Below are 25,943 nucleotides of genomic sequence, written 5' to 3'. Positions count from 1 at the left end.
CTTATTCTGTATCTTTCCCCCCAAAAAGTTCTCGAGGGCAATGACCTCTGCTTTGTTCACGGACCTATTTCCGACAGCTTACAACAGCGCTCGGCAAACACCAGATGCTCAGTACACTTTTGTTGAACTACTGAAAGGGAAATAGATTTGTCCCTGGCAGTTGTCTACTTGCCTTACTACCATTTATGCAGATACATATCTACAAGATACCTCCCTTTCCTTCTGCATGAACCTGGACCCGGCGCCCCGCAGCCCACACAGCGCGGCGGCGAGCCCGGAAGTGGGAGCCGGGCACGTGACAGGCTTGACAGGGCCCCGCCTCGCAGAGAGGAGCCGGGAACTACACTTCCCAGAATCCGCGAGTCCACGCGTGGACTACATTTCCCAGAGGGATTAGCGGCCGTCCCTTAGTCGCCCCTGTCCCGCCCCTCCGAGACCTGCGTGGGGCGCCGGGGTTTGCCGCGGGAGCGAGGGGATCCGGGGCTTGAGGTCCGCAGAGGCGTCGCCCTGGGAGTAATCTGGACCGGAGGCGGCTGTCGGGCCGGGGAAGTTCGGTAGCCGCCCTCCTGCGGAGCGCGGCCGGGAGGCACGGGACCCGGAACCCCCGAGGCCTGGGTGAGGTGAGCGGCGGGGGTCGGCGGATGCGGGAGGGCGGACTGGGGACTCGGGAGGATGCAGCGCGGGCGCGGGCGCGGGCACAGGCCCGAGGGGCGCGCGCGGGGCCTTGTGCGCGCGGACGGGTGCGGGCCGGGCGCCCGGGTCTGTCCCCTGCCCGCGTCAGGTCGGGCACTTGGTCCCCAGGCCCCGGCCGCCCCCAGCGCGCTACCGGCCCGGCCGGAGCTTGAATTCCGCCGGCGGCCGTCGGTGAACTGAGGAAACGTGCATCCGTCTGGCCGTCGCCGCTGTCCCTCGGGCGGCGGCCTCAGGGTTTGTGCACGCGCGGAGCGAGCTGCCGGCTTCTCCGCTCGGCAGTCAGGACTGGCGCGCGGGTCTGGTGTCTGTCCCGTTCCTCCAGGCGGCGGCCGCGGGAAAGCTGATGTTTCCGCTCTCCGAAGCAGTGGTCTCTCAAATCTGGAAATCGATTCCTCGACGGGAGGGGAGAAATTGGGTGGGAAGAGCTGGAGGTGGAGACAGGTTGTCCCCCGGACGCGGGGAGGCTAGAGGATGCTCTGGGGCGCACTCCCCGGCTGTGTGGCCCGCGGCGTTCGCTCCCGCTCTGCCCTCAGTTTCCCGATCCGTAAGGTGGGGCTGCTGGCGGTGCCAGCTGTGCTGCGGGACCAGCCGATGCAGACGGTGCGTGGCACGCGGTGAGGCTCCGTGAGTCGCTGCTGCTGCTGCTGCTGGAGTCCCAGGTCCCTTTTCTCTGAGCGAGGGAAGAGTTGGGGCCGCACCAGGACGGCCGAGCCCTTGTCTGGTCCTGTCTGCTCCCAGTTCCTCACCTCCCTCTCTGAGGGCGCGTGGGGTCGTTCTCAGGTGGGGCAAGGATTTCAGAGCTGTGATTCTGAGGGGTGGACAGCGGAAGGCGCTTCCTCCTGGCTCCCTTTTTCTTCTCTCAGACCTGCCTTCTGGAGTCTCCGGCCATCCTCTGGGAAGAGCCCAGAAAGAGGACATGGCTGCTAAACAGAGGGAAGCAAGGTCTCAGGTGAGTTCACTGCCGTCTCAGGTCTTAGGGACAGATGTGGGCTTTTTTACCCTCCAACTGAAGTTCTCTGTCCAATACAGCTCTCCAGGATTTGGAGCAACTCCTTTTCCCTTTGAGGAGTTGGTCCACCCTGGTGGATGGTGGATTCTGTAGGGAATGCTTGCCTCCTCTCCCCCAATCCACGTCTAGCGTTTCTCTTTTCTTTTCCTAAGAGACACTCTTGTATTCATTCATCTCAATTCACTGTGTGAGTACTAATTCCACAGGTAAGATGCCACGTGTCTTCTGTCACTTGGGAACAGAACAAACACAGACGCACACTTGGCAGAGTTCCTTCCTCCCGCCTCCTTGGCTCACCCGTGTTTCCCCCCCATCCCTCCCCATGGCAAGAATGCTTTCCGTTTTCTTTCCACCCCTGAGAATCCTCATGATACCTTCCCCAGGCCTCTCCAGCCCATAGGTTTCAGTTTTTTCTCCCTCTTAACTTTGGATTGTGTGCCTTGCTTCTATCACTCTGTTGAAAAGAGTTCTTGACCTGCCATTTTGATCTGTATGTTGTGGGGATGCGGGAGGGACCCCATCGGGGTGAGCCAGTGCGTGAACAAAGATGAGCCATGTTGGAGGGGACACAGTCGGGGAGGTCTCTTGACTCCGAGGACAGAGAGAAGACTCCTCAGGAAGCCACAGGGAGGGTTTTGTGGGATCCCGGAGTGGAGAGGCAGGTGTATACAGTGGTTAGGAAGTGGGGCTCTCGAGACAGGCGGCTGGGTTTGAACCCGTCTCCTCTGTTGCCGTTTGTGGGCCTTGGGCAAATAACTCCACCTCTCTGTGCCTCAAGTTTCCTCACCTGTAAAATGGGAATCACAGCCGTGCCTACCTTATAGGGTAGGTGAGACGATCAGTGAATTAGTGCACGGAGAGTGTTTAGATCAGGGCCAGGCGGATAGTAGGTGTTCAGTATGCGGTGGTTGTGGTAGCTGAACGATATTATTCTAGTATTAGTACTATTAATGTTGATAGCTAGAAGCTGCTCCACAGTGTTTCTAGGACCCAGAAAATACTCCCCCTTTCTTTACTCATCCTTATCTAACAATAACAGTGAATGTTGCTGAGGAATGTCCTGAGGGCTTTACATTTGTTCTCACTCTCATAACAGCCTAGCAGTTATTATCCCCATTTTACATATGAGAAAACTGAGGCTCAAAGAAGTCAAGTAACCTGAATTGAAACCCAAGTGTGTCTGGCCTCTAAGTTCATGCTCGTGATATCGTCTGGCCATTCCTCTGGTGCATTTTGCAGAACACAGGGCAGACCCCGCGCCCACGGTACCAGAGCTCTTCTGCACCGTGATGTTGTCTTTTGGACCCACAAAATGTGGTGGAGTTGGGTCTCCTGAGGCTACAGCTAGGGCCTGCCATTGCATATTTGGGGTGGTTTCTTCTAAGGCTTTCCTATTCCATTCCAGCAGAGCCAAGTTGCTCTCTTGCCCAGAATCTTCTCCATCCCTGTGTGAGTGAATCCTATAGAGCATTCTCCCTAACCTTGCCTGCTGCCCATATGTCAGTACTGCGTGGACTTGTGTGTAAAACTCAGTGACAGGACGTTTAAGACAGAGAGAGAATATACCGAGTGCTGGTTAAAAGGAGACTTTAATTATTGTCCTGCCTCTGCCACTAATAAAGTATGTGACCTGGGGTCTTGACTGCCCTGGACCTTGTATTTCTCGTCTCTAAAATGGAGTGAACTAGGAGATGGCATACGGTTCTGTCCAGCTGTACATTTTTTCTTTCCTTCAAATTATTTCATGTATTTTTTTTGTCTGCCAGTTGGATTATAAATTGAGAGCAAAGGTCATTTCTTGTAGTCCCCCCATATGCCAATAAATTATCTTATTACACATGTTTTGCATGCTCGTGTTAAAAATCTCAGAGAATGAAAAATACAGGTATAAAGAAGAATGTAAAATCACTCTTACTCGAACCTCTGGAGATAATCACTGTCACTCTTTTGGTCTGCATCCCTCAGTATCATTTTCTATGCACCTTTATTTATTATTTATTTATGTACATATTTGTGTATGTGTTTATTTTACTGTCTTAACTTTTTTATTGTGATAAAATATACATAACAAAATTTACCACTTTAACCTTTTTTGAGTATATAATTCAGTGGCATTAAATACATTCACATTGTTATGCTACTGTCACTGCTATCCATCTCCATTGTATGGATTATCTCCTTTATTTCTTAACCCTGTGAGGTAGGCATTGAGAGGCAGTTTTGCTGAGTGGTTAAGAACGGAGCCTTGGATGTCCCTCTGGATTGGAATGCCACCTCTACCACTGAGCAGCTGTGATATTGTAATTTATAATATGAAATATATGTTTGGTCTTCATCCCTGTTCCTGGCACTTAGCTTTCAGCACCCTTGCAGTTTCCTAAGTGATTAGTAATATTTGGTTTTTATAACTTTAGAGCAATAAAGGTGAAATGGGTGTGTTTTGTTATTCATAACAAGCCCTTTCTACCTCACCAGAGTTTATATTAATGAGGTGACTTTTGGAATGCCTCTAAGACTGGGGACTGCTTGCCAGAGGAACTAACCTTGATTAGAGGATTGGAACTTGCAGCCTTACCTCCCAGCCTCAGGGGCTGGAGGTGGAATCAGTCACCAATGGCCAATGGTTTAATCAATCATGCCTACATAATGAAGCCTCCATAAAAACCCAAACGGACGGGTTTCAGAGAGCTTCCAGGTTAGTGAATACACGGAGATTCATGGAAGCCCCACGCCCCTTCCCACATAACTTGCCCTATGCATCTCTTCCATCTGGCTGTTCCTGAGTTATATACTTTGATATTAAACTAGTAATCTAGTAAGTAAATGTTTTCCTGAGGTCTGTGAGCCACCTTAGCAAATTAATTGAACCTGAGGAGGGGGTCGTGGAAACCTCCGATTTATAGCCAGTCAGTCAGAAGCACAGGTTACAACCTGTGATTAGCATTGAAGGGGGTGGTCTCATAAGACTGAGCCCTTAACCTGTGGGATCTGACACTGTCTCCAGGTAGATGACATCAGAATTGAGTTAAATTGTAGGATACCCCACTGGTGTCCCACAATTGCTTGGTGTGTGGAAAACCCACATACCTGGTGTCAGAAGTCACGTAGAGTTGTAGTAGAGGAGATGCGCAGGAGGAGTGAGTTTTTCCTTTACACCACCTGTGTGACTTGGATAAATTTCTCTTTGTTTTCTTTTGTGTCAAATGGGGACAATAATAGTAGCTTCTTCATAGGGCTGTTCTGAAGGTAAAGATTTACACTAAAGATTAATATAAGGCTCTAAGAACAGTACTTGGCCCGAAAAATCACTCAATAAATGATAGATATTTTAATTTCCATTGTTCCTGTCCTCAGGCTTCAGTGAGCACACAGATAGTTCCTTAAGTTATTTAGCCTAGCCTCTGTCAGTGATTGTTTAGATTGGTTCCATTTTTTTGCTATCTCTAACACCATGAGAAATGTCCTCTGTGTGCATTTTTGTGCACTATTCATTATAATACAAATATGGTAATTGGTGAGTTAAAGAATATGCACATTTTAAAACTTTTAATATGTATTATGAAATTGCTGTCGGAAAGGTTATTCTAATTAACACTCCCACTTATGGCCTTAATACCTCCACATATCTCTTATTGTGGTTAACACAGCCTGGTTCATACTTCATGCTGCTCAGTTTATATTTGTTACTGGTCAATTGTTCGTTAAACAGATGATCTAGAACCTTCAGAACCTAGAATAATATGAGAAGCATTTCATGGTAGCCCCTCTATCTCCCCACTGCCTTCACCGTGTGGTGGGTGGTCCTGGATGAGATGGGATGGCTTGTCTTTACAGGTGTCAGTGACATTTGAGGACGTGGCTGTGCTTTTCACTCGGGATGAGTGGAGAAAGCTGGGTCCTTCTCAGAGAAACTTGTACCAGGATGTGATGCTGGAGAACTACAGTAACCTGCTCTCATTGGGTAAGGAAATTTTCCTTGTAGATATACAATTCAGAAATTGGGATAACTTGGAACCTGCTTCCCTTGGTAAAAGCTTTGGGTCATCAAAAACTTTAACAAGTTTTGCCTTAGAATTGTACAAATTGGATCTCCATAAATATTAAAAACTTGTCCTCCTCATGGGCATGGAATTGCCCCATGCATGGGACAGTCTACACAGCTGCACATTAGAAATTCCCTTGTAGTTCAGGCTACATTTTCCTACTATGATTGTTCTGTGATTTGTTTGCTCATCTCTCAGCTGAGAGCTTCCCTCAGCCCTCTTCACTGACCTACCCCTTGCCTTCTCCTACCCCTTGCCTCCCCCAATTCTCTTTTCCAGCCAGATGAACATTGTATAAGCCATCTTTGAAGGGGAGTCAGACAGTGTTTTCTCTTTTTAAACAAGCTACGTGGTACATAATACTTTGGTACATAGATACTTTTTTACAAATTTTAATTCAGTCTACATCTAACATATTCCATCTTATATAGAAAGCCACTGGTACCCTATTAATCAAGGCTGCATGTTTATTGTATTTCCTAACGTACAACTAATTATTTCATCATCGTGTCCTGCAAGTCCCTTGCCTTTCCCTAACGCATCCCCTCACATCGTGGGGGCACAACCGGAGCACCCTGCAGAAGCTCTTTGCACCATCCCCTGACTTTTCCACTCAGATCTTGGGGTACCTCTTTGTGTGAAAACAGAACCAAGTCTTGTTTTTTTTTTGTGTGTGAGCAGGACTCCCATTTTCCAAACCAGAAGTGATCTCCCTGTTGCAGCAAGGAGAAGCTCCCTGGAAGGCAGAGAAGGAAAGTCCTGGAGGCTCGTCTCTAGGTGAGTGGGTGGGGCCGAGGTGCCCGGGAATATCTGCAGCAACAGTCTGCTTAGTAGGTGGACGGTGCGGCTGGGAGACGTTGGTCAGGCATGTTTCTCCAGGGCTCTCAGTCCTCAGGAAGTGGTGGAGAAGGGGACGCTAAGGCCCCACACACAAGCTTCTGCTTTTTCTCTGGTAATCATTTCACAAATGAGTCTCTCAGAATCTTTTTTATTCTCTCCTGTTGTATCAGAAGAGGGCTACATTTTCATGTATTCATTCAGCAAGCTGTGTTTAACGAGTTGCAAATAATTCATTCTGACTGAAGCTCAATGTATACGGGAAAAGAGGAGATGAGAAAGGAAACGGTACTAGAAAGTTAAGGGGGGACCGCATTATAACTTGCTTTGGTGCAGTTCTTAGAGATGTGAACTGTCCCATGGGTGACTGGAAATAATTAAAGGATTTTGAGCAGAAGAATTAGTGGTCCTCAAGGAAATATACGGGTCTGAATCAGAACAGGGTAAATGTCCTTCACTAAAGGCATAGCTAAGAAGCTGTGGTATGTCCCTCTCTGGCGAACAGCACCACGGTCAGGGACAAAGGGCACAGTGAGGTGGCCAGAGCTCCAAGACGCGTAAGGACAAAAGCAGGTTATGGAGCATTGTTATGATAGGTCACCATTTGTGTCTAAAGAAAATTACGTGGGTGTTTGTCTAATGTATAATATGTGTGTAAGCGCAGAGAGCGGGGCTGAGGGAACACCGCTTAGCTGGTTCCATTTGGAATGGGATGGAGAATGGGCGTGAGGCAAGGGACTTTATTGACATGTAATGTTTTAATTTTTCACAGAGAATATGTTCATGAAGTCCTTATGAAATTGAATTTAATAAGAGTGGTCACTTTAGAAGCAGTGTCCGGCTTAGATTTAAAGTGAGGCAAAGGTGGAGGTGTGAACATTCCAGAGATTAATGCATAATGTAGGCAAGACGATACTGGGGCCCAGATGAAGGCATGTGCAGTGGGGTTCATCGGGGAGCAGGAGGGCCCGTTGTTAAGGGGACAGGACGAGTTCGGTGTGGGATGGGTTCATCTGAGATGGGAGTGAAATACTCGGGTAGAGATTGCCAGTGGACACTTGTATAACATATAAGGGGTTGGAACTCAAAAGGGAGGTGAGGGAGCCGTCGCTGCAAAGGTGGCATTTGAAGCCTTGAGCTGACCAGATGAGGGAAGAGGGCAAAGGACAGAATCCCAGGAAACCTCAACATTTACGAGGTGGGTTAAGAAAGAAGAGTGTGTGGCTGAGCCTGAGAAGAAGTCATCAGAGGAGAGAAACGGGAGAGGCGGCTGTCGTGGAAGTTGGGGACAGAGAGCTGTTGAACTGGGGAGGCTCGGGCTCTGGAGGATCCAGGTTCCAGCCCTCACCCACTGTTTTCTTATCCCGTAATAAACGGAGAGTGAGTTCCGTGCTGGGCACTGGCGGTGCAACAGTGGACAGAAAGATGCAGGTCCACCCTGGTGGAGCCCACAGTCGAGTGGGGAGACAAGTGTTCCTGGACTGAGGGCACACAAGGGTGTGGAGTGACAAATTCCAGTCAGGACCTCGTAGGTACCATGAGATACAAAGTGCAGTGACAGTGTAGAACAGGAGGAGGCAGTGTCGGCAAAGGCTTCCCTGAGGAAGGGCCGGATCCCAGGATGTGGAGTATCCCAGGCGTTGGAAAGGGTGTGTGAGAGTCCAGGGAAAGGAAACCAGCATGTGCAGACAGGAGCGAGGAGAAGGATAGAAGAGTCAGCAGGAGAGGAGCAGGGACCAGATCCCGCTGGGCGAGGGAGCCCTGTCAACAGGATTTGGTCTGTGCCTGAGAGCCAGGCACGGCCCCTGCAGAGCTGCAAGGAGCCTGGCCACAGGCCCAGGTTTACATTCTGCAAAGATCAACCTGCAGCCAACGTGGAGCCTCTTGGTGTGGAAGTGGGAGGACTCGTCTGAGGCTGTTGTCAGGTCCAAATGACTCAGTTAATGGCCCCTCATAACGTGGGCCCAGCAGAGGAGCTGAAGGACAGGCCGTCTCGATCCCCAAAGCCCCCACACCGGGGGAGCTTTTTTCCTACTGTAAGTTGAAGTTTTTGATGTGGGATCCACGCTTGTCTATCTTTCTATCTTTTTAACTCTCATTTGGGAGAAATACACTAATTTTGTGGAAACTGGCAGAGGCCACCACAGAGTAAGGAGAGAATGCAGGCAGCGGGGAAGAGTTGAGAGTTAGGAGGGGTGTCAGTCCCGCTATTAGGTTGGGCTGAGTCTGGCCTGAAAGCTCAGAGGAAGAGAAGAAAGGATCCCTTCCCCCTCACCTCGGGAGCCTCTCATCTGTGAGTGGGTCTCCCTTCCTGGGTGAAGTGAGTATTAGTTGGATTAAACAGAAGAGAAAGTAAGACGGGAGTCCAAAGCTGTCCAGAGAGATGCTGGGGCCACCTGGTGGTGGGGTCAGAGTCCTCAGTTAGCCCCTTCTCGGGTTTGGGAAGACGTTCCTGAAGGGCAAGTATGAGTGGATGTCTGAAGGAGGTAAGGACATCAGAGCTGACCAGTGTGTGCATTTCCCTCAACGGGCTGAACTTCCTCTTTCCCCAAAGATGAAAGATAGGACGTCCTGGGAATGCTCATGTGTGGTTGTGTGCGTCCTGCACCCCTGGTGAGTCTCCCATCGGCCTGGACTAAAGTGGCCTCAGAACAGCTTTCCCTCCCCAGGAAAGGGGTGCTCACTTGCCTGTGGGCACAGGTGAGGGACCTGGAAGTACCTCAGATTATTAACTCTAGACCAGAACCAAAACCTACCCTTTGAACAGCCAGTGACAGAAAAGCTCATACTCCCAGGATAGGACTCCTAGAACCTCTAGTTGCCTCCAAATGTGCTTTAAAAAAATTGTTTTCCCTGGGGCCGGCCCCGTGGCTTAGCGGTTAAGTGCACGCGCTCCTCTATTGGCAGCCCGGGTTCGGATCCCGGGCGCACACCGACGCACCGCTTGTCCGGCCATGCTGAGGCTGCGCCCCAGATACAGCAACTAGAGGGAAGTGCAACTATGACATACAACTATCTAGTGGGGCTTTGGGGAGAAAAGGGGGGGAAAAAAAAGGAGGAGGATTGGCAATAGATGTTAGCCCAGGGCTGGTCTTCCTCAGCAAAAAGAGGAGGATTGACATGGATGTTAGCTCAGGGCTGATCTTCCTCACACACACAAAAAATTATTTTCCCTTCAAAACTATTCACAAGTAGGAAAAACAAAACAAACCAAAAAGAAAAACTGTCATCCCTGGCTGTGTATGTTTTAAATTGAGAGATGGGAGGAGATAGATCAAAGGATGTGGGTCTCTTCTGAGTCTCTTGCTTAGGAAATGAACCCAAAGTATAATCACCGGGGCTGTGCTTTTCTTCAAGAGTTAGAATAAGAATAATGTGATTAAACCAATTTATGCATCTCATGAGTTTGGTTTACATTCAAATGTGGAAATATTCTTCAAATCTAAAATTGAAAAATCCAGGGATGATGTAGGTAAACAGTTACCTCCAGTGGAAAAGCGTTCTTCTGTCCTTGTCTTTTTCTCTTCCTTTGTTACTTTTATGCAAGAAACCACGTAGGGCGGACTGAACTTGTGCAGGGTGGTCAGCTGAGGGGTCTCTTGGGGGCTGCCTTCCACTCCCCGAGATTTGCCGGGGCTCCTGCACAGAGGGCAGGAGTCTTTTTCTAATTTGCACAAAGGTGCTGTTGGGGTTAGCAGCCCAGTGAAATAGCATGCAGTGGTTTTGAAGAGTGAATTTCTTACAAGGTGAAAGTGGAGCCCAAATGCACCGTAGCCCTGTTTAATATGTGTGAGTTAGTCTTGTTCTTGGCCCTTCCTGCCTGACAAAGACCCCTACGTGTGCCCTATGCCTACCTTTTTGCCACCAACATCTGTTCCCCTTATAGCTGCCAGAATGATCTATGTAAAAGATAAATGAGGTCATCTCACTCCCTTGCTCAAAACCTCTAGTGGCTTCCATCACCTAGAGCACAATCCAGAGTGGCCTTCAGAGGCCTACATGGTCTGGCCCCGGCTACCTCTTCACCTTCACGTCCTTCCGCTCTGCCCTTCATTGGAGGACTCTGATCATGCTGGCCACCTTGCAGTTCATCAGGCAGGCCAAGCAGGCTTCCACCTCAGGGCCTCCGCATTTGCTTTTCCCTCTTCTGGACCATGCTTCTTCCTGGTGGTGCAAGCCCACGTGACTCACACTCAGGTCGCACTTTCTCGAATAGGCACTCCTCATCTAAAACTCGGCCCTCCATCCTCTGCATTCTTGATCCCTTCACCATGCTTTATTTTCCTCAGAGTGCTTGTCACTGCGTAATAGTACCTGTTTAGTTATTATCTGTCTCTTCCTCTGGATTGTAAGCTCCCTTAGGCTGGGTTGTCTTTTTCATTTGTTCCCATTTCCCCAGTACCTGAAACAGTGCCTGGTCAGAGTAGGCTTCCAGTTAATGAATGCATGAATGACTTGGCTAGGTTAGTGCTGTTGGAGACAGAAGGAGGTGAACCAGCTTCAGAGATGTTTGGGAGATAAAAGCAGCAGGACTTGGAGATGGATTACATATGGAAGATAAAGGAGATGGTGTTGTCAAGGATGCTTGCTTGGTTTGTGGCTTGTTCTGGAATGGACAATGATATTCACTGAGATAGTGACACTGGAAGGAGATCAGATTTGGGGGATGGTATAAATTTGGTTTTTGGATGACTTAAATTTGAGATGTTTTTGGTTGACCCAGTTACCCAAGTGGTGATGTCAAGTAGCCTATTAGATTTGGAGTACCACTCATTATAATATAGACTGGACATGAAATGTAAATTTGGGAAATCCTGCTCAATACAGGGTAATTGAAAGAATGGTGGAGTTTGAATTAGCCTATGGAGTGGGTTCAGAGTACAGTAAGAGCAAGAAAGAGCCTGGGACTCAATCTTAAGGAACTCTTGCATTTCGTGGCCAGGTAGAGAGAAGTGAACCCATGGGGAAGTCAAGTGTAGGTGTACTATAGGAGGAAAGTTGGGAGAGTCTGGTGTCATTGAAGTCAAGGATCATGATAGGAGGGGATCGGTGGAAGTAGAAGGAGGGAGAAGTGGATGAATTTGAGACATATTTAGATGGCAGAGTAGACAAGTCTTGGTAATTGATTAGCTGAGGGGCTGAGGGAGAGGCGTGGAGGATGCATCTTAAAGTTTTGATTCAGAACTGGTGCCATTGACAGAGACAAAGCGGTTATACAAGTTGGAGGGAATAATTATGAATTCAGATTTAGGCATGTTGAATTTGAGGTGTCTTTGAGACATCTAAGCTGCTGTTTTGAGCAGGCTGTTGTATAATTGGGTATGGAGAGTAGAGGAGAAGTCTTGCCTATGCTTTATGTTTGTAATTGAAGCTGGCCTGTGGAAAGAGTGCATAGTGAAAAGAATTGGGGGCCTAGGGCTAAACCCCCAGGAACCCCAAGGAATAAAGATCAGATAGAGGAAAATGCACAGAGGAGATTGAGGCTGTAGGAAATGAAAAGAATGTGAAAGAAAGTACAGGGTCACTGTAGCTTAGGAAGAGAGTATCTCAAGGAAGAGAAGGGGTCACACTCAGATGCTGCTGAGAGGTAAGTTAGGGGAGAACTGGAGAGAGTGTCTTGTCTCAGCCACGTGGAGGTTATAGTTGCCTTAGCGAGGGTGGTGGTAAGGACAGAAGCCAGAATGGAGCTGATGAGGGGAGAGTGAGATGGAGTGGAGTGAGCAGGAGGAAACAAGCAAGTACAGGATGCTATAGAAGATCAGATGTGAAGAGGAGGCAGGCAGCAGCAGTAGCTGGAAGAGCTCTTCTGTGCGTATGTAAACAAATATTGTACTCTGTTTTTCCTTTGTCCACTCCAGTGATAGCATACAGCACACATTGTTCTGCCTCTTTTGCTTGATATACATTGAAACTCTTTCCATATCTTTACATAGAGAGCTTCCTCACTCTTGGGAGTGGTTCTAAGGGCTTAGGCTGGTTCTCTTGGCTGGAGGAGGAGATAATTTTGGTTTTATGTTGCTTTGGATGATGTTAGCCCAACAGGTCCAATTTGGGCTAGGATTTTATAAATGGTATGTTTGCTAATTAGCAATATGGATATTGATTTAAAGCTATACCTTCATCATGTACCAATGTAAAGTCCTGATGTATTAGAGTTAGAGTTAGCACAAAAGTCCCTCAAAGGAGTCTGGTTGAATATACTGAGGTACATCACACGATGGAATTCTTTGCAACTGTAAAAAGGAATGAAGAAGACCTCTGTAAATTCCACTATGGGGTGATATATTAATAAGGGGGGGAAAGTGCAGAACAGAACAGTGAGAATAGTACAGTCATACGCTACATAATGACATTTTGGTTGATGACAGACCGCGTATACGGCAGTGGTCCCATAAGATCAGTAGCATAGAGCCTATGTGTGCAGTAGGCTATACCATGTAGGTCTGTGTAAGTACACTCTGTGATATTTGCACAACAACAAAATCACCTAATGACACATTTCTCAGAACGTGTCCCCATTGTTAAGCAACACATGACTGTACTTTTACCTAAAAAAGGAGGAGATACCAACAAAGTATGTATTGGCTTATATTTTTTTTAAAAAGATAGAAGCCCCTCAAAAAAGGATAAAAGCAGATCAATAAAAATGGTTACCTATGAGGTGAAGGGAGAAAAAGAAAAAGGATGGAGGGAATAGGGATAGAATTGTTACTGCCCACGGGGAGTTGTCTGCCTGCCGCAAGACAGGCCAATAGTCAAGGTGGTGGAGAGAAAGGGTTTTTTATTACAGCTTGCTAGCAAGGGGGGAAGATGGCCAACTAATGTCCAAAAAGAACCATCTTACAGAACAAAGACTACAGGCGAGTTATGTTGGAGGCTGGTCTTAGTTCCTGATAGTCTTTTGTTTTACTGGATATGCATCAGAGACTGGAGCAACACCCTGTACCCTGATCTTTCAGTTGTCATTGAAAATCAGCATAGACTCTGCCTGGGGGTCATCACGTTCCTAAGGAACTCAAGTGAACAAAGTTATCAATTTATAGCAGCTGGGAGAGGCCATAAAATCTACAGAGCACGTCTGGGTTAGTTAATCAGAGGTCATTCAAAGTTACAGTATGGTTTCTTTTCTAAAATACGGCTTCCCTTATGTCAACCTTGTGTTGAGCCGATATCAGGATCTTTTAGAATTTTTAGAATTTTTTTTTAAAATCTTGTTTATATAATTTTGACTTTGGGGCTATAACACTGTTTTATAAAATTATAAAACAAGATTAAATAAAAATGAATAAGTGTTCCATAAATATTGAAAGCAAAATGACACAAATGACCCTAATGCATTTAAGTTTTGTGGCTTAGTCACATAGAGAAGAATTAATTATTTCCAATTCCTTTACATCACAGCAGTTTGAATAAACATCCTTGGTGGTTTATATCTGTAATGTTGTGATTTATAATAAGAAATATATATTTTGTCTTCGTCCCTGTTTCTGGCACAGAGATCCTAAGATGCTTGGAATTTCCTAAGTGTTGGGAGCAACAAAGTGTCTTTTGTTATGTTAATTAGGTGACTTTTGGACTGCACCTAAGGATAGAGGGGTGGTTGCCAACCATGTGATTAGAGGATTGGAACTTTCAGTCCTACCCCCTGACCTCCGGGGAGGGGAGTGGAGCTGGAGGTTGAATCAATCACCATTGGCCATTGATTTAATTTATCATGCCTGTGTGAGGAAGCCTCCCTAAAAACCCAAAAGGACATGGATGGAGAGCTTCCACTCCAGTTTGGTGAACATGTGGAGATTTCAGGAGAGTGGTGTGGTCCAAGAGGACGCTCCTCGTGCCCTTTCCCTATACCTTGCCCTATGCATCTCTTCCATCTGGCTGTTCCTGTTATATCCTTTTATAATAAATTGGTTATCTAGTAAATAAAATGTTTTTTTGAGTTCTATGAGCCACTCTAGCAAATTAATTGAACCTAAGGAGGGAGTCATTAGACCCTCAGAAGCACAAGTGATAGCCTGGGCTTGCCACTCACAACTGAAGGTGGGGGGTGTCTTGTAAGACTGAATGCTTAACCTGTGTGGTTTGACACCATCTCCAAGTAGATAGTGTCAGAATTGAGTTGAATTGTAGGACACCAGTTGATGTCCGAGAATTGCTTGTTGGTGTGAGAACTACCCCAGCATCTCACACAGTGGAATTGGGTGCAGAACTTTTAATATCTTAAAGGCAAAGATAATTTCAAACAATAGTGTTGATTTGGGTTGGTATAATAAAAGTGTGTGGTTATGTTTACGAATAGAGTTCTTATCTTGGAGAAATGTGTTCTGAAATATGGATGAAATGATATAATATCTGGGATTTACTCAAGCATACTCCAGTGGAAGAGATATAGGGGTTTGTATTAGTGTGCTTAAGCCTGCGCTAACAAAGTGCTGCAAACTGGGTGGCTTAAAACAACAGAAATTTATTGTCTCACTGGAGGCTGTAAGTCCAAAATCAAGTTATTGGCAGGGCCATGCTTCCTCTGAGACTCTGGGTAGAATCCTTACTTGCTTCTTCCTAGCTTGTGGTGGCCAGCAGTCCTTGTTCCTTGGCTTGCAGCTGCAGTACTCCAGTGTCTGCATCTTTTGTCACATGGTATTCTCCCTGTGTGTCGTCACATGGTCTTCCCTCTGCATGCTTGGGTCCAAATTTCCCCTTTTTGTAAGGGCACCAGTCATATTGGATTAGGACTCACCCTAATGACCTCATCTTAACTTGATTAAATCTGCAAAGACACGGTTTCCAAGTAAAGTCTCATTCTAAGTACTGGAAGTTAGGACTTCAACATGTCTTTTTTGGGTGACATAGTTCAACCGTTAACAAGGTAATAGATGAAACAACATTGGTGATTATTGAAGCTGGCTTGGAGATTCATTGTACAATTCACTCTACTTTTGTATATGCTGAATATTTTCCATAATAAAAAGCTTTAAAAATTAGAACTACTAACAACAAAATTTCTAAAACAGCATTTCTCTTTTTCACCAACACAAACATTATGGAGGATGTTTACGAATGTGTAGTACTACCCCCTATCGTGGTGTTGTATATAATTCCCAGCATGTAGTTCGCTCAGTTCTCTGATTCTCTAGAAAATCTTGATAGACTGGAAATGCATATGACATTTTTATAGAAACAATTTTGAATCTGACCAACTATAGGATATGGTGGAGAGGGATACTTTAGGAAATAAGTCTGGAAAGCTGGCTTGGGTTCAAAGATTTTGATGCTACCTTCAGCCCTCATGCTACCCCTCCTCCATCTAGCCTACAGCTTATTCCTTAAAATCCCATCTTAGATGTTTCTTCCAAAAAACTCTAACCACCACCGGTACCCCTTCCCTACTTTCAGCCTCCACCATCTAAGGATATTTTGGAGGCTGAGCTCACATTCGCATCCACTTCTACCTTGTGTTTTTGTTGTAGAAATTATCACATTCTGATGTGGTTGCCTATTCCTTCTTGGTCTCTAATGCAAAACTATAAACTCCTTGAAGAAAATAACTTTCTTTTCATTACTGAATCTGAAATGTCTTGTGAATCACCAGTGCCTAACATAGAGCCTGGTGCATTGTAGGTGCTTTTTAAATATTTGACAAATGAATTAAATAAGGAGCAGTAAATGCTTTTTGAAATAATAAGAGGAGTTCTATGTAGTAAGAGGGGTAAATCCAGTGGAAAATAATACTGGAAAGGTGAGAGACTGGGCTGAAAGGCTCAAATTGAGGGTCAACAGCAGTAGTCATTATAGAGTAAGGAGGTCCTGAAGTTGGATGTATTAATGATGGTTGTTAGAGACATCTTACTGAGGAGATTTAAGAGAATTTGATGACTGATTAGACTTAGAATACAGGGGAGAGAAAATTCTGAGCTGAAATCTAGAATTTATGGCAAAGTCACTGAAAAGGTTATGATGTGGTTCTGAACTGGGAATCATAGAAAAAAGGTTTGAAAAGGAATGCAGTGGGTTCAGATTTGGACAGGCTGAATTTGAAAAGAAAGGTCCTCAAATGGAAAGTCTAGCAGGCAGTTAGACAAAATACTATAAAGTATTTTGAGGAGAGTCAGGATTGTCATTCACATAGGGGATGTGGGAGTAGATGAAACCATCTAGGATGAGAACATTGACGAGAGACTCGCAGAGTATCATAAAAGCCAAGGGAGGAGAATCTGGGAAACAGTTGGGGTGGTGGTCATTGGCAAGATCATTCTGGTCTCTAAACATCTGACCTATGTCTCAACTTTGTTCATGAGGTAGCTCAGATCCAGGCTTGATTCTGGGATGGAGCAAAGGTTGAACTGCACTTGAGGAGACAGATCTGTAGGGTTGTAGAAAACTCTAAGCAGATCATAAGGAACAGTTAGGATGTCCACAATCCAGGACTCATGTCCACTTCAGTGGGAAATAAGAATTCAGGACTAAGATGCTGGCACTTTATAAGTAGAGCTGAAGTGAGTTTCCAATATTGATATGGACCCTTGGAGCTGTAATCACTTCTACCAAAAAAAACAAAAACTTCCCATGTCCTATTTCTCTATTCTCCTTTAAACAAAACGTTTCAAAAGTGTTTCTATACTTGATGTTTCTATTTTCTCACCTCCCATTGTTTCTTCTGTGCGCTCCAGTGGGGCTTTCTTCCTTACTATTCCATGAAAAGCACAGTGATTAAATCCTAGATAGTCTCCATCTTGGTACAATCAGGGTTAAGTGTTTAGTTCTCAAATAATTTGTCAAAGTTGATCACTCACTCCTCCCTGAAGTACTTTCTTCCTTTGGCTCCTAGAACGCCATACTCTTCCGGTTCCTTCCGTTTATTGACCTCTAATGTTGCAATACCTAAGTGATTTCTTTCAGTTCTTCAGCTTTAAATAAAACGTATCTGCTGATGACTCCCAAATACTGAACCGTAGCCCTGACCTTTTCCCAGATCTCCAAAATAATATATACCACTGTTTCAGTATCTTCCTCCAGTGTCTGCTAAGGCCTCTCAGCCATAATAAACACGTCTGAAACAGAATACCCAGATTTCAGATTTGCCTTCTACGCAGTCTTCCCCTTCTCAGTAACTTATGCCAGCATCCATCATTTTCAGGCTGGAAACCTAGAAGTGATCCCTAACTTTGTTATTTCTTCTCAGCACCCCACATACAGTCCATCAGCAAGTCTAGTCCTGTTGGTACTTCCTTCATAGTAGATCCTCATGCAGTCTTCTGTATGTCCACCCCCTTTCTCACCTACATGACTACAGTAGCTTCCTAAGTGGTTTCTCCTCTTGCTGCTTCCACTCTGCCCCAGCCAGTCTGTTTTCTACACAGTAGCCAACTTGAGTGAGTGTGTAACTCCCTGTGGCTTACCATCATACTGAGAATAAAATTCACAGTCCTTACCGTGACCTATGAGGCCTCATGTGATTTGCCCCTGCCTGTTGCTCCAGTCTTATCTGCCGTTTTCCCTCTTGCTCACTGCACTCTAGCCACACAGCCTCTTTGCTTTCCTCAGAAGTCACCAGTTTTGTGTTTGCTGTTTCCTTTGCCTGGGAAGCTCTTTCTTCATGTATCCACATGGCTTTTATTTATTTACTTATTATTTGTTACTCCCCACCCCCCTGCACTCGCACGCGCGCGCACACACACAGACACACACACACACACTGAAGTATAAGCTCCTTAAAGGCTGGAGCCGTGTCTTAGTCATCACATTGTCTATTTTCCCTAGAACATTACCTGGCCCATAGTAGGCACTTAATACAGATTTGAATGGAAAAGATGTCTCCAGCATGTGAAAAGATAAAGAAATGAAGAAAAAAGCATGGAGTGCTCCAGAAACTGCATATAATTCAGCTCACCTGGCAAGAAGCCAGGGGAGGAAGATGAGGACAGAGGTGGACAAAAGTCAGGTCGTGAAATACCTTGTTCACCATGTTAAGGATGCTGGACTTTATATATGAATCATTAAAGATAAATTGGAGGATCCTAAGGAAGTTTGCAACATGATAAGGTGTGGATTTTAGAAAAATTCTTCCGGCTGCAATGTGGGGACTGAATTGGCAGAGAGCAAGACTTGAGGCAGGGAGACTAGTTAGGAGACTATGGTAGAAACAGTAAAGCACGGGGAACAAAATACTATTTAGGTATGTGAGCCCAGTGCTTAGGGCTCTAGTAAAGGTGTTGGTCACAAAACTGCAGTCTTTACATACCGATCTGAGGCAGGGTCTCTAACTCTGCCTTATAAGCTAGAATCCAAATTGTGGAATCTTGGTGTCTTCTTCCCAGCACGTGTACTAACCCAGAACCAGTGACTGATATTCCATTTTCGTGATTGCCTCCTGTACTTTTGTCCAAATAATGTATTGAAATTTGATCATTTAATTTAGCAAGACTTAGATGGAGAAGGAACTAGGAAGGTGTTGGGCAGAAAGTAAAAAACTTCTTTTTCCCTTACAATAAATAGGAAAGATATGGATGCATATAAAATTAGTCAGAGAGGGTGTGTAGAGTGAAAAAAATCAGAAGCACTAGGGAATACCAGTTTTTAAAAAGGGAGCAGAAAAAGCCATGAGGGAAACTGAGAAGTGAACACTGATAGAAGAAAAGAGAAAAGCAGAATATATTATGTTCAAGCAGAGGGCATATGTACACAGGTGAGAAAGTGAATGTCAGATAGGAATCTCAAATACTGTGAGATGCAAAGGAGCCCTGTAAATGGTTACCTGTAGCCCAGGAGAAAATGCCAAACTATATGCATATTATTTATATGCATATATAATCAGTGAATTGTGTCTTTACTCAATTTTAATATTTATTGAATTCAATTCTGTTCTTTACCACTTTATCATGTTAGCCCCTTTTTACCTTTTTATATTTATGCCTGCCTTATTGTTGATCTTTGACTCTTTTCTACCCTGCCTGCATAGCCTCTCGTGCTTGATGCATGAGCAAGGCTGCCTTCCTAGCTTGCAACTTTTGGCTTCATGCCTACCTGTGGCACCTCTGTAGATAAATTCAATAATGCCTTCCTGTTTGAACTGGCTGTGAAACCCTCCCATGACCCAGGTAATGTTCTGTTCTGGAAGGCCACTTCTTCTATAGGTGTTGGAATTGTGTGTGTGTGTGTATGAAAGTAATGTATAAGTAATTGAAAATATTTGACATTGTCCAAATTGGGAATTAGGAATATATAAGTAATTAAGGGAGATTAACAAAACAAACATTTAGTATATAATTCAGATGCCATCAGGAGGATCTATAGGTTAATAGGGCATGCTAACCTGCTTGCAAAGAACACTTATGGTACAAAAGGAATGTGAAATTTCGATATAGATAAATGTAATTATATATTCAATGTAAAGGTATAATGTATATATATTTTTTGACACTGTGGTAGGTGCTATAATAAGGGAAATGGATATGGAAACTCAGAGTAAAGACAGGACTTAGAAGGAGTTAACTGTTGAACTGAATCTGGCAGATACAAAGGAATTTGGCCTGAGGGAAAGGGGAGAAGACTTTCCAGATTAGGTACGATTACACAAAGAGGAAAAATGTCTTACAAAAGAAGAGAAGATAGTTAAGGAGTCTGTCATGGGCTTTGGACTCTGATCCCAGACCGCCTTTCACAATTCACACTCCCCTTTTAATCCTTCTTCCCCATTCTCCATTAGCCAATTCTCCTGGTCACTCTTACACTCACCCTCTTTAAATGGGTTTGTTTTATTCTTTTCTCCACCCTAGTACTTCAGCACCCATCAATTATTTTTCTATATTGCCTAAAGCTCTTAAGTTTTTTCTCTTACTGTTTTTTAGCCAAACACCAAGACTTTATTTAAATACCTCCAATATTTATTCATTCTATATATATAGTCTCAGTAGCCAAATGCTATATATCACATGAAACATCTTTGACTTTTTCCCTCTCCAGGATGGAAGAGCAGTCATAAAACCACAAAGTCAACTCAAACACAAGATTCTTCATTTCAGGAACAAATAATGAAAATATCCAAAAAGAATGGACCCTGGGACTTCAAATCAGAAAAACCCTGCATATATGAAGACAGATTAGAGAAAAAGCAGGAGAAAAAAGAAAGTGTTCAGGTAGTTTCAGTCAGCCACACAAAAATCCTCACTGCAGAAAGAAGACATAAAAATACTGAATTTGGCCAAAACTTCAGCTCAAATTCTGTCCTTGCTAGTCAACAGATGGTTCCCAGGGAAAAAACACCACCAAAATGTGAAATACAAGGAAACACCTTCAAAAAGAATTCAAATTTATTTAATCAACCAAAAATCATCACAGCAGAGAAACGCTATAAATGTAGTATATGCGAGAAAACCTTCATTAACACTTCATCCCTCCGTAAACATGAGAAAAACCATAGTGGAGAGAAATTATTTAAATGTAAAGAATGTTCCAAAGCCTTTAACCAAAGTTCAGCTCTTATTCAACATCAAATAACTCATACTGGAGAGAAACCCTACGTGTGTAAAGAATGTGGGAAAGCCTTCACTCTTAGTACATCCCTTTATAAACATCTAAGAACACATACTGTGGAAAAATCCTATAGATGTAAAGAATGTGGTAAATCCTTCAGCCGAAGGTCAGGCCTTTTTATACATCAAAAAATCCATGCTGGAGAAAATCCCCATAAATATAATCCAGGTAGGAAAGCATCTGCTTGCAGTGCATCCCTTCCTGGGTGTCAGAGAATTCATTCCAGAAAGAAGTCCTATTTATGTAACGAATGTGGCAACACCTTTAAGTCTAGCTCATCCCTTCGTTATCATCAGAGAATTCACACTGGAGAGAAACCTTTTAAATGCAGTGAATGTGGGAGAGCCTTCAGTCAGAGTGCATCTCTCATTCAACATGAAAGAATTCACACTGGAGAAAAGCCCTACAGATGTAATCAATGTGGAAAAGGCTTCACTTCTATTTCACGACTTAATAGACACCGAATAATTCATACTGGTGAGAAGTTTTATAATTGTAACGAATGTGGTAAAGCCTTAAGTTCTCACTCAACACTTATTATTCATGAAAGAATTCATACTGGAGAGAAGCCATGTAAATGTAAAGTGTGTGGGAAAGCCTTCAGACAAAGTTCAGCCCTCATTCAACATCAGAGAATGCACACCGGAGAAAGACCCTATAAATGCAATGAGTGTGGGAAAACATTCAGGTGTAACTCCTCCCTTAGTAATCATCAGAGAATTCATACTGGAGAGAAACCATACCGATGTGAAGAATGTGGGATATCCTTTGGCCAAAGTTCGGCTCTTATTCAACATCGGAGGATTCATACAGGAGAAAAACCCTTTAAATGTAATACATGTGGGAAAACTTTTAGACAAAGCTCATCACGTATTGCTCATCAGAGAATTCATACTGGAGAGAAACCCTATGAATGTAATACATGTGGGAAACTTTTCAACCACAGGTCATCCCTTACTAATCATTATAAAATTCACATTGAAGAGAACCCCTAGAAAGTAGGATTGCATGTGTGAAAGCCTTAAACCAAAGCTCATCAGAATGAGAGAGATGTAATAAATGTTATAGATATGAAAAACCTTCTTGTAATTTAGCTCTCATCAGATATTAAATTACAAGGATAAACATTGACTATGTAATAGATAATGAGGAAAGTGGAAAGTGTTCATGCCTGTCAGACACTTTTTTAAATAACCTGAAATGAAGAATTCACAACTGGAGACATCGTGTATTTGTAAAATAAAAGAATTGTTTTCTTTATACAGCAGTGTACACTAGATATTATATGTGATTGTCATAAACATCTGGGTGGGGGGTGTGCACTGGATTTCTCATTAAAAACACTGTGTAAACCTAATACTTTTTAATAACATTTTATAGCATATAAAAGATGTGATCAAAGAAATTATACATTTTTAGAGAAAAGGACCAAATAAAAGATCAAAATGAACTGTAAACTACCTCTCAGTTTATGGAGTTTGTCCTTTTCCTGACCTGATGTCAAACTTTTTGCATGGATTTCATTTAAAAATAAAAGTCTCTTCTCTTCTTCCTTTGTACTTCCACTAATTTGCTGTGAATTGGGAATTTCTACCCAATTTCTAATTTTGTTCTCAGAACCTTTTTTTTGTTTTCTCTGAAGTCCTTTATTATGAAAGTATGCCTGCTATGTACTGTGAGCTGTCATCTTAGGTATATTAAATGGAAAAATAATTATTTCAAGTTTAAAGCTGTTAAATATATATATTTAAGTTCACAACAGAAGGAGCTGTCAAAAGAAGTTTAATGAATCGAACACCTGTGCCAAGATGTCAAAAGGTACATCAGTCATTTCATGACATAAAAGTATATTTTCCTTACTTGATGTTGTCTAGTGTCAACTTCAGGAAAATGAAAGGAGTAATTATAAACAATTTGGTAATTTTTTTTTAATTCCAGCTTTGGGGCAGATACTATACTGCATACTGGGAGTTTTAGGAAGAGAGACAAGCCTTCGAGAAGCCACGACTTGGGGGAAGGGGGTGGAATTGAGGCACTAGCAGATGAGTAAGCAAATTATTGTGTCACAGTATGTAAATACAGTTGTTTTTTAACAGGCAAGTAGATATGACAATATGTTACAGTGCAAGGATGTAGAGATTTGCACAGAAAGAGGAGATTGAACCTAACAAAGGAAACCTAGAGATCTCAAAGAAAGCTTTCCAGAGGCAGTGATTCCTGAGCCGGGTTTTGAAAGAATAATAGGAACTCTCTAGAGGGTGAGATACACATTCCAAATAAGAAGAAACTGCATATATAAAGGTACAGGTGGGCAATATGACACCTTTGTGGAAACTCAAGTATAGAACTAAAGAGCACGAGAATGACTGATGTTAAAGTTTGAGTAGAAGGCAGAGGCCAGATAACAAAAGGCCTATTTGCCATGCTAAATAGTTTGGATTTTATCCTGAAATTGGCAGAATTAAAGGTTTTAAGCAACGGAAATTGTTCTGGCAACAATGTGTAAAGGATGAATTTAGGTGGTTGAAGAAAGCTGTCCAGACTGATGCCTAGAAATCTGGGCTATTGTAATTCAAGTGATAGATGAATGAGAGTCCAAACTCAACCAGTGACAGCATGGATGAAGAATAGGAGACAGATTACATATTAGAATAAATTAGAGTGTTCACAAGCAAATAGATGAGGTTGATGAGTGAGAAGGCTGAACTGACTCACAGGGTTGCCAGGTAACCTGTATGTAGAGGACATGTTCTGTATTTAATGATTTTGTCCTGCATCCTGTATCAGCTTTGTAAGGTTGTCCTTAATGTAATCAGTTGTGTTTTTTTACAATAACAAAAAATCAGCAGTTAGAGCTATTTTCCTGCCTTAGTAATTGGCACTTAAATTACTTAAATGGCACACTAGCCAAAAATCAGACCTCCACAAATAAAGATCTGAAGAATCCTTTATAGTCTCTCCTGTGTTTTTGGTTGAGGGAAGAACAAAAGTGGGAACTGAGAATTGAAAGTCTTGTGTTCCATATTAAAGACTCCTTTTTGCTAAAGTCTCAAGTTGTAAACAAGTAATCACCATTAATTAGAAGTAACTTTGGATCAGTACACATGCTCTGAAAGTCAGCAACAGCAGCCCTGCTTCTGAAAGCAAGTTAATGACAGACACCAGCTTCTGAGAGTCAGCAGTTAGTGATGGTCCCATGCCTCTAGACAACAATCAGCAAATGCTTCACCCCAATGGCCATACTTCTGAAAGTACACCAGTCAAAACCAGCCTTGCACTGATCACACTAACACAGTTGCAAGTCTGTCAATCCATAAACACTTCTTCTGAAAAGCCACGAATCCCTGAACCAAGCTTCCCAAAACCTTGTATTAGATCAGCTCTGGCTTTCTTTGGGGAACCTGTTCCCTGAAAATACAGCTCTCCCTTGCAGGCATACATGAAATTTACCTTTCCTGCATCACATATCCAGTTCGATTTATCGTTAGTTTGCAACCATTCCAATAGTTCAACCCCAATTTACTGTTATGACTTCAGCCTTGTGAGTGACAAATGCACTAATGAGGCCATAAGACTATCAAATTCAATATTTTCAATTCATGTGGTGATTGCTATTGTCTGTTTTTTATTTGTGTGTTTGAATCCCAAATATAAGTGTAAATTTCATGACTAATTTTCAGAACATTTCGGTATCTATTAAATGAGGAAAATGTCCTTTTGAAATTTTTGCACTGTGAAACTGTTCATTTAGTATCAAAAATGATGGAAAGTCAAATATAAACCACCATATACAAACAGCTAAGTCTAAGAGATATATGATTACCTCAACTATAAAGGGATAAAGTAACAAATTTTCTGATTAAAAGAAATTTGGATGAAAATAAAATAATCAGCAGAAGTTGTAATGATTGTCCACACTATATCATCATCATCAAACTTTTCAGCACAAATGACTGATCAAACACACCAGGAGTACTTTCTGATTCTCAAATTGCAAACGAATTTTTTCAAATGCCAGGATAAAATATTGCAATAATAAAAAATGTAATAGCTCCATTTACTAATGGAGAGATTATTAAAGGTCTAAAATCTCTCATCTTTTTACAACATAACACAGCCCACGATGCAAGTAATCACAATGCAGAAAAAATTATCCCTTTGCTTATGCAATGTTTTTCTCATGAAAAAGTCTTGTTTGGAAGGCTAGTGCAGGTAAAATCCCTTCCAGATGAGACTTCAGAAACAATATAAAATTTTTGCAGAAACTCACTTATTGAATAAATGAGGAAAAGTACTGCTTTTGGTAGAGATAAGACAAATGCAAATTCTGGTGGATGTGCAAAAGTGCATACAATTAATTCAAAGTTGAAACAAAGTATAGAGGATTCTACGGGAGGTGTTGGCTGTCCTGCCCATATTCTGCATTTCTGTATATGCTGCACAGACACATCTGATACCCTTTCTGTTGACACTGAAGTAATTATGAAATTGTTGCTTTACTTCAGCATTTAAAGGTGAGTGGTTAAAGGATTTTTGTGATTTTGTTTGCATTCAATAATCCTCAATTCTCTAGCATTCAAAAACTTGTTGGGACTTCAACTATGACATATAAACAGCTTGGAAGTCATCACTCCTATCCTTTCAACAAGAAAAAGCTGGGCAAGCTGAAAATCAATAACTTTTCTTTTATCGTCCTGAGAACTAAGGTTGCTGGGCAAATTGCGATACTGAAATCTGGAGAGATAGGCATATCCAGAGAGACACAGCCAAGATCTGCTTACCTGGAACAGAAGCTGCTGGAGCCATAAACTAGTAGGACTATTTAAATGATA

The 25,943-nt window shown here is 43.3% G+C and overlaps 1 protein-coding gene across 3 annotated transcripts; it reads left to right on the top strand.

Moving 5' to 3' along the window:
- The first annotated feature begins 427 nt into the window (after positions 1–427).
- Positions 428–22,660, top strand: LOC101394819 (uncharacterized). Of its 3 annotated transcripts, XM_087429240.1 has the most exons (5): positions 428–620; positions 1,474–1,642; positions 5,537–5,663; positions 6,427–6,522; positions 20,542–22,660. In XM_087429240.1, the coding sequence occupies exons 2-5, from the start codon at positions 1,610–1,612 to the stop codon at positions 22,104–22,106; spliced, it is 1,821 nt and encodes a 606-aa protein (XP_087285366.1). In that variant the 5' UTR covers positions 428–620; positions 1,474–1,609; the 3' UTR covers positions 22,107–22,660. The 3 variants fall into 3 exon arrangements, with proteins under 3 accessions (XP_087285366.1, XP_087285367.1, XP_087285368.1); XM_087429241.1 differs by lacking the exon at positions 1,474–1,642; XM_087429242.1 differs by lacking the exon at positions 428–620 and having other exon boundaries at positions 1,323–1,642.
- Positions 22,661–25,943: the final 3,283 nt, after the last annotated feature.

This window comes from Ceratotherium simum, chromosome 4 (genome assembly GCF_057802395.1).
Source record: "Ceratotherium simum simum isolate JZ-2026a chromosome 4, ASM5780239v1, whole genome shotgun sequence".
NCBI classification, from domain to species: Eukaryota; Metazoa; Chordata; class Mammalia; order Perissodactyla; family Rhinocerotidae; genus Ceratotherium; species Ceratotherium simum.
This window is presented reverse-complemented; position numbering and strand designations above follow the sequence as displayed.

Excerpts from the sequence above, each read along its gene's own strand:
- LOC101394819 (XM_087429240.1), top strand. The coding sequence starts at position 1,610 with ATGGCTGCTAAACAGAGGGAAGCAAGGTCTCAG. Across the intron at positions 5,664-6,426 it reads CAGTAACCTGCTCTCATTGG|GACTCCCATTTTCCAAACCA; the intron begins GTAAGGAAATTT and ends GTGTGTGAGCAG. Across the intron at positions 6,523-20,541 it reads TCCTGGAGGCTCGTCTCTAG|GATGGAAGAGCAGTCATAAA; the intron begins GTGAGTGGGTGG and ends TTCCCTCTCCAG.